Consider the following 11202-nt stretch of genomic DNA (forward strand, 5'->3'; position numbering starts at 1 on the left):
CCTGGAAGCATGAAAAATCGTATCACCATGGAATCACCAATTAAGGAACGAACAGTCATTGACATTGAAAAAACCGTAGAAGCATGTGTCTTTTGTGAATGAACTCCTGTCAGCCCCATGCTCTTACTGGGTGTGATACGGTAGCATGCTGCTGTGGGGTTGGCAAAGGTACTGCATTGAAGGTTCTGAAAGATGGTCACTCACTGTCACTTTTAGGGGTCATTGATTCTCTCATAGAATCAGTGATTGCGCAGGCAACCACATTCATGTCAGCATGTTACAGTCCATATACTACGAGTAAATCAATGTCCGAAGCACGCTGGAGGATATGGGCATCCAAAACGGGTCGGGCCTCCGCGGTACCACCAAAACTTTGTTCCCTTCCTCCTACAAGTGAGGCCTTTAAAGAGAATGTAAGAAGGGCCCATCACCAAGCCATTGTGTGGCGTTCACTGGAAGACAGCAATCCGTCTGAACTTGATGCAGAAATGTACGGATGGGTGAAAGACTCGAAACTTAAAACGCTACAACCGGTCCTCATTCCCGCAAATGTTGAACTCACCCCAGAAACTGTCATGATCAGATGTGGATGCAAGAGTGACAACCCCTGCAAAACGCTTTCTTGCAGCTGCACAAGGGTTGGTTTGAAATGTGCAATATTCTGTGCGTGTTATGCTGCAGGTTTCAGCCAGACTCTTACTTAGCATTTTAATTCAATTGGACAACATCACAGATTTATGGACTAGGTGACTTAATGACGAGATGATAACCACAACTGACTGTCTTGTGACTGTGAGAGAGGCTTGTACATTACTAATGGTAACATTTGTGATAACTAATGGTTACATTTGTGAGTGATGTTATATGTTAGATGGTATTTCACAAGCAAAAGTCGCAAAAATAATGATTTTCTATAAGTATTCAGCAAATATATCAGCAGACATTTTGGATTTTCCTGCGATGTAATTCATATGCAACTGTCTTAATCCCTTAAATGGATTCCTTGTCAACGAAACATACGGATAGACACCAAAATTGTCATTCTAGACCAAATACAAGTGAATTTGTTTGTTTTTGTTTGAATTTTTTAATATGGCAGCCCTATTGGCGGCATTATTGCATTTCTACATGATGCAATCCCCAACCAGTCAAATAAATAGTTTCAATGTATTCCTTGCCCCTCAAAACATATGGTTAGACACCAAAACTATCATCCTAAGTCAAATACTAACTGAGTTATAGGGAGTTATCTGAAACGGCAGCCATTTTGGACGCCATCTTGAATTTCTCAAAACGCTCAAGGCTGCGCGGAGTGCACCCGGCAAATTCTGAAAGAGTAGACTCTAGGCTACCAAAATCAATAAAAAAAAAAACTTTACATAAAATTTCCAGGTTTAGTCATACTTCTGCCGGACTATTGTGATCATGTTCCGACATGTTTGTCGCTTGGTGACATACATACCGCATTTCACAGCATTTGCAAGTAATATGTGGTTTGCTTGATTTCGTCGAAACTACACTGCAGTGTAACTTAATGGGGCTTCCCCACACGACATTATCTACAGTAGTTTGGCATGTCGCAGCTCATTTTTCGGACAACCGGGATTTCACTATTGTAAAACTGGGTCTTGAAAGTCTGGACTAAAAGTGTTTCTTGGGTTTTCTTCAAAACAGTAAAACCAGTAACCTTGTAGTATTTTTTGACTTTTCTTTTTTTCTCAATTTATTTTTTTGTGAGTGTTTTTTCTAACCTAAATTGTTCGACCTGCATTGTGAACTTCATAGCATTAGAATGTTAAATAAATGCTCTGTTCAATAGCTTTATATCAGCTTTAACAAATATATATAGAACACATAACGTCAAGTCAAGACAGGTATAAATCATCTATCATTCTGCAAACAAAATATTTCATGGAAACTTTTCACCGAAATGATTGTTTTGTAAAAATGACTCCAATCTCCAATAATGATAATTAAGCATTTCCTTGTAACCTGCTCAATTGTGCATGGTTTGATTGGCACAGATTTCTAATTAATCGGTTGTTTTGTTTGTGGTTGTGAAGACATTTTCAGACAACTCCGCGGTAATCTACTTCTCGGTACTGTAAGTGTAAGTGTTCCATCTTAAACAAAAGTTTTAAGTCAACACTTTGATTGCCGTTAGTGTTCACGGCTATTTATTACGCAACACCAACCTTACAACAGCAGAAGAACAATACCAAAATCCTCATTCCATCATTAACACTGGATTTTAGTGCCAATACGATGGAATGTTTACTGCAAGAATGCACACATGTTTTTGTTTCTTAATCGGCGTTGGTTGTTGCATGGTGTCTGATGGGTGGTTGAAGTAACGCATTGCGCTGGATCACCAGGCAATTAATTCTACTTTTGCGCAGTCATTGTATTAGCGGTTGTCGCCTACAAACGTCGCAACGAGGCCGCCGCTCGCAAGATTCCATTGCTTGACGATGAGGACGATGTTCGAGAGAACCTCCAAGCTTACCACGACGAGGGAGGCGGTGAAGAAGACAATGTTAGTACAATGGACTTGCCGTGCTTGTGTTTTCCCTGTTAACCCACAGAATACACTTGTAACAGTAAAATGCACAGTGTACCGCTCCGTTGCCGATGAAATTGCCAGAAACGAAGAGACTACTCGTAGTCGTCGCGTTATTATTTTGCGAATTTGAGACCTATTTCTTTAACTGCGTCATCATTGTATGTAGGACGGTTATGACATCAGCGCCTTGCAAGCTCCTCCGCTGATAGCCCCCAAGCGTCAAGATGAACCACCATTAGGTGGAGCACAACCCCAACCAAGATCAAGAGTTCCTCCAGACACCGACATCGGCGACTACATCAATGACGTGAGTTTTAACAAAGTGCTTTTTATCATGCGATTGCGATCTCAGTAAAGCCTTTTGATGTTTGTGTACGATAAATGTCATTTTATTCCTTGTAGCGTCATAATGCACACTTTGTTCAGTGGCTTGTACACAGCTACAATTCGTCATACTATGCTCGTTGCGACGTAAGGTTGTTTTTCAACTGTGGGTTTCGAAACAGCTTATATGACAAAAACAACGTTCTTTCTGCAAGCTTAACTTTACGAAGTTCCGTATTGTAGATTAGAACGTACACCACCTAGAACAGTGTAGTCGAGGCTGTGGTTACAAGATCGAGTTTCTTGGCTGAATCGCACCCGAGGAAAGACGTTGTGTCGTTGTCTCTTAACGTTGTCCTGTGTAAACAAGAAAGTTTGAATTAATGGCGGCTGCTTACAGTCGAGTACTTTAGCACAAAGCCTCTCAGGTCGCTAACGAACACTCCATGGTTGGAGACCAAAGTCTTGGCTTGGTCATGTTGTTCAAAGTGCGCTGCATCGCGAACGTGTATGTGCGGCACGTCATCACAACGATATGACGTTAATAAACGAATGGAAGACGTCGATTTAACAAACACAGTTATTACATTGTTCGTTGAAGTTTCGCAATGATTCAAGCGACGAAACATTATGGTTGAGTGGTTCGGGCGATGACGAAAGTGCCGTCATATCACACTGAGAAACGTTAGTTCGTTGTAATGGAGGTTGACGAAGCAAAAGCAAACAATCGCCTACCATTGGAAGGTGGTGATGTAATGAATCGCTCTATATTTGTGTATGGAGAATTTTACTCTTTCTGCCTTTTGGCGATTAGGTTTGCTTCTGTAATTATATGGCCAGGTCATTTAGCGACATACCTGGTTTCATATAAATCACGCTAATAAATACGTCTGTGGAGTCATAGGCATATGCTGATAGATGTACCCGACTCCATATTAGGAAGTTATTTTGCATTTCGCCCATTTTAGCAATATGGACAATGTCTGACATAAACTTGTAAGTGTCTTCGGCATTGGCATTTGTGAGAGAATTTTGAACAGCTTGGGTTTGGTGCAGAATTGTTAGTTTTTTTTACTTCACTGAGAATGTGCTTCATTCTTAGTGAATGGTTTCGTTTGGAGAATTTTACAAGAATTAGACATTTTTAAAGTTCTCACTTGGATGAAACAGTCTGACAAGGTTATATTGATAGTGGTTTATCTACTAAAGTTTCATTGCTATGAGTTTGACATTACGTCGTGATTAAGTGTTTTGGTGCGTGCGACTTGGATCACGTCATAGCGGGCGAGTTCTTGATGTTTAACTTTGATCACCTTGTCACCGTTCTTAATGTGACGTCACACTCGTTTGCTTCAGGCTAAACGGCAAGCTGACAACGACCCCACAGCACCACCATTCGACTCGTTGCTTGTATTCGACTACGAAGGCCAAGGCAGTGACGCTGGCTCCCTGAGCTCCCTCAACTCCGGAACCACCGATGCATCGCAGGACTATGATTACCTCAACAACTGGGGTCCTAGATTCAAGAAGCTAGCAGACATGTACGGAGGAGGAGAAAGCGACTAGTACCTGTTACGTGACCTGCGCTGTATCTTGTGAATGGTCTCCGACATTTTTTAAAAACCCGATAAACTATGAGCGAATCTCTCAAGAACTCCGTGTATACACCGCTTTAAGCACTCTTTTTAGTACTACCACACTTTAGCCGTACACATCGAAGGAGCGCAGCTTATGGTTAAACAAAGGCGTAGTTATTTCTTTTGTAAGTCTGTCCCCCATTCCCTACGTCGTTTCAATGGCAACTCGCTGCGATTAAAACCTTCACCAAAAATTACTTAGGATCCTACTTGAGGTACCCTGTGCGACGACACAGGGCCATGTTTGAAATAGTCTGATGGACGGTGAAAACGTTGATCAAGTTCGAGAACAAGTTTGCCTCCGATATTTAACGAATTTGATCCGAAGCTCACTCACGGCTGTCAACGCCGCACCACTGTACGGCCATGCGATATATCCGATTGTAATTATTTGTATGTGATCTTTTTGTACGACAATCTAATAATTCCTTGTATCTTGCGTTATGTTTTTGTATATGATGAATTGTGATTATATGATAATAATCAGTTACTTTATACTTAACAAGTCGAGACCACGAAAACATCTTAAACTAAACGTGCCCTTGTCTTGCGTTGCTTAGATAAGAGGCTTTGTGTGCTTGTTGAGTGTGACGTTTTGCTAGCTCAATATATTTTGTCGCTATTTTTATTGTAATTAATTGAATTGCAGAACTTGATCCTTTTATTGAACTAATGAAGCTAGATGCGATTTGTATCAGCTTTCTGTTTGTTTTAACGCTTGTCGCCTATCTGATTACAATGGCAGGTATCGTCACTTGGTGGCGGGATGTTTAATAAATGAATGGATCTGTTCCTGTTGGTCCACACGTGGATAAGTATTAGGGCGGGTCACGAAATCACTTTTTTGATATCCATCTGCCTCATACGGATTTTGATAGATAGACACCTAAAATTGTTGTATACAAAATTTCAGCTCATTTGAACAATGGTTTGGGATGAGGAAATCGCGTTTAATTTTTGCCGAAAATCGCAAAATTGGGTAAAAATGCGAAATTTTAGATTTTGTTCAATCTATATTTTTCTAGTGAAATTCGTTTGCTGTGGCCTTATACTTATTTTTTAGACAGTTATGGACTTACTGAAGTAAGTTAGAGCTGCAGACATTGCATTCTAATATTTATTGTAGTAGTATTAAAAATTAAATTTTTGCCGAAAATCGCAAAATTGGGTAAAAATGCGAACTTTTGGATTGTCTTCAATCTATACTTTTAAAGTCAAGCATGACTTTAAATTATTATTTATGGAAGATATGGACTCACTGCAGATAGTTATAGCTGCAGGAGACTGCATTTTATTATTTATTGCGGCAGTATTAAAAATTGAATTTTTGTCGAAAATATCAAAAACAGTAAACTTTAGAGTGTCAAGTGTTGGCTGTCATTGTCAGTGACATAAAATCCTGCTTTGATTCAGATGATGCATGGAGTTTTCGGGAGTTCAATTGGGAAAGAATCATTCCCTCTCTTCTTCTAAATCCAGAAACGGTTTTGCTTGCTTCTGTAACAATCTTAATAGCCCTTTCAATTGACTGGGTGTGATTCGCAATTTTACCAAACAGTAATGGAACCTTTCTGATTTTTTCCAACTGAAATGATCCAAGCTCCGTTGTTAAAACTGGTTCCGTTGGATTTTCCCAGTTTATCATTTTGGTATAATCCTCCGCTTTAAAATTGAGTGTTGGTACGTTGAACTGTCTCACACTGTCATCTCCAAATCTATTTTGACCACGTATCTTTCTTATAGTATCGACCGCTTTTCCTCGTATTATTGGGTCATTGTCAGCGATCATTGCCAGAAGGAGGTTCTCGCTATTGGCACTGTATGCATTTCTTTGCATATAAGGTTTTACAATGTTTTGAATTTTTTCTGGAAGCAGTTTAACTCTTTGCAGTGATTCAAATATATGGCACGGAGCATCTTTGTAGAGTGGCTGACATTTGATCCTAAACCACAATGGAGCATAATTTGTTACAATGAAGTTAACTAAGTGTAGAAGATTCTCACTAGATTTTTCATTCAAATTGTGTTGACTTATATACAAACGACAAACCCTGGATGCAAGTGTAAGCCAGCGAGCATGATTTAGTGGCCCAATTTTTTATTTAATATGTGGTGAAATTTGTCCCGTTGTAATGGTGTGTGTGATCTCGTATAAATATTTTTGGTCGCATGATAAATCTTTAACAACATCGCCAGGTAATTCTGGAAGTGGAAGCCCAGCATCAACAGTTATTGGGGTGAAGTTATTATTGATAGACAAATCTTCAACATTTTTACAAAGACGACCAATAGGTCCTTTGAATGATTCATTTCCAGTGGTTGGCCCGTCCAGTTCAATAAACAAGTGTCGAAATGGCAGTTCGTTTGTGTGTAACTCACAAATCAACCATACTAATCTGTGACCTAATTCTTTTTCAACAAGAGCAATTACTCCACCGAATCTTCCTGTGTTCACATTAGTTGAATCACAACCAATAAAATGCATACATCGTGTCATATTCTTATTTTTGATCACATCATATATGCAATTAGCTACATCTTGACTGCGTCCACTGTCTGGAGTCACATGTGTTAGAAACTCTCCACCAGGCTGTTTTACGATTGTATAATGTTCTCTTCTTACGAGATGGTGTCCACCAGTTTCATGCCTTTTCTCCATTGTTAGATCTTTTCTCCCATCAAAAAATAAGCCCTGATGTAAAACATATTGCAATGGACATACAGCTGATTGAACATTTTCGTTTCTTATTGCTTCTTTATCTCTTCTAATTTTGTTGTGATCAATTATTAATTGTGTGTCATCTTTCGTGACCACGCCCAAATCAACAAGGAGCGCAGTACAGATGGCTGCTGTGGCGCGATTCGAAATGCCAAATCTCTCCGATTCGATCACGGTAGTCCTTAAAATGTTTTGATGCCAGTCCGTTACAAATCTCTTTTTTTCTTCACTCTGTGATGTTGTTGGAAAATCTGCTTCATATTCTGATTCTGAATTCACAATTGATGCCAAACTTGATGAATCAGAAAAACTATCAATAGGCTCGTTATTATATGCCTGCGTTGATTGACGTGATCCTTCCACAGCTTTAGAATAATTTTTTTTTTGTAGATGTGATGTTTCAGCACGGTGAATATTCTGTATCTGATAGCTGCTAGGTCTATCAGAATTTCTTAGTCTTTGATCCATAACAAAATGAAGGTCTACTAATGGGAGTTTAGCATCTGTTGCACATTTGCATCTTGTGTGAGCCTTGTATTTGCAACCATCGCAACCATAATCACTACAAAGCCAAATCGGACAATTACATTTGATGATATCTACAATTCTATCTAATCGTTCCATAAACAATTTCTTCTTCTTTGCGGTTAGACTTTTTCTCTTCAAACTGCTATAATCTTTACTGTGACGTACCAATTTATTCCGAATGGATTTATCATCCTTGAGAGGTATGTTGGAACCAGCCTTGATAAACATATTCTTAATGGGTTGAATGATATTTTCAATTTCTTTTATCTCATTAAAATTCCCGACACATCTCTCTTTCAAAAGATTTAAGTAATTAAAAACATCTCTTAGTGTAGGCAGTTCAGCCAGTGGAAGTGGCTTAGATGGTCCGACAATATGACAAACTTTATATCTTGTACTTCTTAGAGTTCTCGGCATTTCCGTTTATACAGTTTTGTAGGTATTATTTCATGTACAATTACTTAATAATTAAATATTAATAAATCTGAAAAATACAAAATTAAGATTAGTGATGTGCGACAAAAATTCAATGTTAATACTACTGCAATAAATAATAAAATGTAATCTTTGCAGCTACAACTATCTTCAGTAATTCTATAACTGTCTTATAAAATAAGTATAAGACCACAGCAAACGCATTTCGCTTGAAAAATATAGATTGAACATAATTCAAAATTTTGCGTTTTTTGTAATTTTCGAAAAAAATTCAATGTTTAATACTACTACAATAAACAATAAAATGCAATCTCTGCAGCTCTAACTTACTTCAGCAAGTCCATAACTGTCTAAAAAATAAGTATAAGGCCACAGCAAATAAATTTCACTTGAAAAAGATAGATTGAACAAAATCTAAAATTTCGCATTTTTACCCAATTTTGCGATTTTCGGCAAAAATTAAACGCGATTTCCTCATCCTAAACCATTGTTCAAATGAGCTGAAATTTTGTATACAACAGTTTTAGGTGTCTATCTATCAAAATCCGTACGAGGCAGATGGATATCAAAAAAAAGTGATTTCGTGACCCGCCCTAATAAGTATGCACCAGCACCAAACAGAAGCTTTCAATTCTATTCTACTGTACAATTTTACAGGTGGTTTTGAAATTCCTTGGTTTTTCATGCAATTTGAAAGCTGACTTTTTAATAGGTTGTACATATAGTCTCGGTGTTTAGATCCAAGTTGCTTAGCTGCCCGAAGTTAGTGGGAGGCTGTGTCCTTCAATGATTTGTGCCTTTTCCAATAAAACAACTTCGAGTTAATAGCAGCATTGTTCAGTGAAGTCCTCGCTGGAGTAGGGGTAACGCATCAGTGCGTAAATGTGAATACAAGTAGCCTATCATTATTTTTCACGATCTTGCAGGCCTCGAAATTCGTTTTTGTTGACGGCAGACAAACGTGTCCGATCTGAGCAGCTATCTCGGCGGACAAATTTAGTCTCACGGTGGACACACTAGTTTAACGTCGATCGTCATGCTTAATCACTTTATCTTGATAATTCTTCGCCATTTGAGAACTATAGCTACGGTTTAGAAGGCTTTTTAAAATTTCAGTGAAGTCACTTTGAAAGGCTTTCATCAGACCAACGACGTGCGCTTGAAGTGTCAGAGCGCATAACTGATTAACTTGTACCGAACGAGGTCGTGTGGCTTCTTGCGCCAAAATGCTCTGGGAAGGGTCGGAAAACTTCTACACTAACGCTGCTATTTTCTGCTAAGTTTATTTGCGTGTCATGTGAGCGAAAGTGAATTTTTCCTGGGCTATTTCTTACTGTAATACCAAAACTTAACAAATTTGCTGCATCTTGCTGTAATAGATTACTCGTATAATCTAATTTTGTAATCAACCTTGCCTTATCAATATTGCTCGGAGATCAAAGCCAGACATTGTGACGTAAAACTTGAACTAAATTGCGCGTGATTAGTTTAGAAGTAGCCTACCCGTACTCCCATCGATTCTTAGCGAAGAATTCACTTTTGTTACGCTGATTCAATGTCATCAATCGTTGAAGCAACGTAAAAATCGAAAGTTTTCCTGCTTGAATGGAAGCTAAGGGTTACAGTATTCACATTTTGTAGATGCGCGGGAAATTATATTCTCGCAACAATTGTTTGTGCTATGCAATGACGGTTTGTATCGCTAGTTCCTGTGCTATTTCTCGGCGGACAAATATGACCGATCTACATGGTACTTCCCGCGGACATCACATGCTGTGACGGCGGACATGTCCGCCGTGAATTTCGAGGCCTGTCTTGTTTGCGTTCTCCTTTTCCGAAGTGTACGCTAAAACATAAAAGCGATTCTGATGCAGCCAATCATACTCCAGTCGCTGAATGATTTGACCCGGAAAAAAATAATCTTAGGCTGAAACTTTGTCAGGAGATTCGATTGGTGATGTGGTGTCACCAAAAAAAAGCCCCATGATTCCTCTTCGGGAATAGTGAGTTTTGGCCATTTTTCCATAATGGCAGCAGGTCCCATAGGCCAAAAAATCGAAATCGTCTAAAATTGATCTTAATGTAACAAACAGTGTACCTGCGTACCAGCCTCTTTTTTTAATCATAGATCGATTACCAGGTCTTCTGAACGAAATTAGAATTATCCGGGAATGTTACAAAAAATGGCTAAGAAAGTATGTTTAAAACTTTTATCATCCGTTTACACCTCCGCTTAAAATTCTAAAATTAAGTTGATCATTTCGTAAAAATAGACTATGTATTTTAAGAAAATAAGCTTTTTTCAATCATAAACTTGAAGTGGAACCCTGTTGCTGAACAATTCGTTTGATTTTACTTAAAGATGTTGTAAAAGCTTTGAAGGGGCATTAGAGCAGAGTAGCAGACTCTGTCTGCTTTTCTGTAAAGTTGCAACAAGTCATTCCATGCACAACCAAAGGAAGCAGACGCAGTAGTGCATCGTGGTTATTTAACAATCAACTTTTTTTTGATAAGCTAACCAGCAGCACCTCATTCTCACTTGCTTCTTATTACAGCAGAAACTAGGCTACCGTACTTCAAAATTGTGGAAGGAACAAATATTTTTTTTCAAAATATAATGCAATATTCCGAAGTAAACTCTGTTCACTCAAATAGCCTAGTTAATCAACAATTAAATTGATAAATTTCAGTGTTAATGAAGATAGGTTATAAACTGAAATAAGCGGCAAAATATAGCCATCGCTTTCGTGATATATTTCGGAGGGGGGCCTAAGATGGTACACACCCGGCCCTGTTCATAGCCAATGCACTTTTTGTGCAATGCCTATCTGAAAAAAACTCTCTTCCTCTTTGCACATGCCCATTCAACCTCTCCATTTTCCTTTGCAAGTCGGTTAATGGTATGCTGCCTCTCGTATTCATCAACTCTTCAGTCTTTTTATCCCTCCTACTTTTTACCCCACACATTATAGGTAATTTAGCATGGCCTACTTTTG

At 38.6% G+C, this 11202-nt stretch overlaps 1 protein-coding gene across 2 annotated transcripts in view; it reads left to right on the forward strand.

Annotated features, from left to right (window-relative positions):
- Positions 1 to 9031, forward strand: part of LOC145769454 (cadherin-4-like) — a 51657-nt gene extending 42626 nt beyond the window's left edge. For both annotated transcript variants that reach the window (XM_082581099.1, XM_082581107.1), the window contains exons 14-16: positions 2400 to 2536; positions 2730 to 2870; positions 4244 to 9031. In XM_082581099.1, coding sequence (XP_082437225.1) covers positions 2400 to 2536; positions 2730 to 2870; positions 4244 to 4453 — 488 coding nt within the window. In that variant the 3' untranslated portion in view covers positions 4454 to 9031. The remainder of the gene's footprint in view (positions 1 to 2399; positions 2537 to 2729; positions 2871 to 4243) is intronic.
- Positions 9032 to 11202: the final 2171 nt, after the last annotated feature.

The sequence above is a fragment of the Aplidium turbinatum genome, chromosome 1 (assembly GCF_918807975.1).
Source record: "Aplidium turbinatum chromosome 1, kaAplTurb1.1, whole genome shotgun sequence".
In the NCBI taxonomy this organism is placed as follows: domain Eukaryota; kingdom Metazoa; phylum Chordata; class Ascidiacea; order Aplousobranchia; family Polyclinidae; genus Aplidium; species Aplidium turbinatum.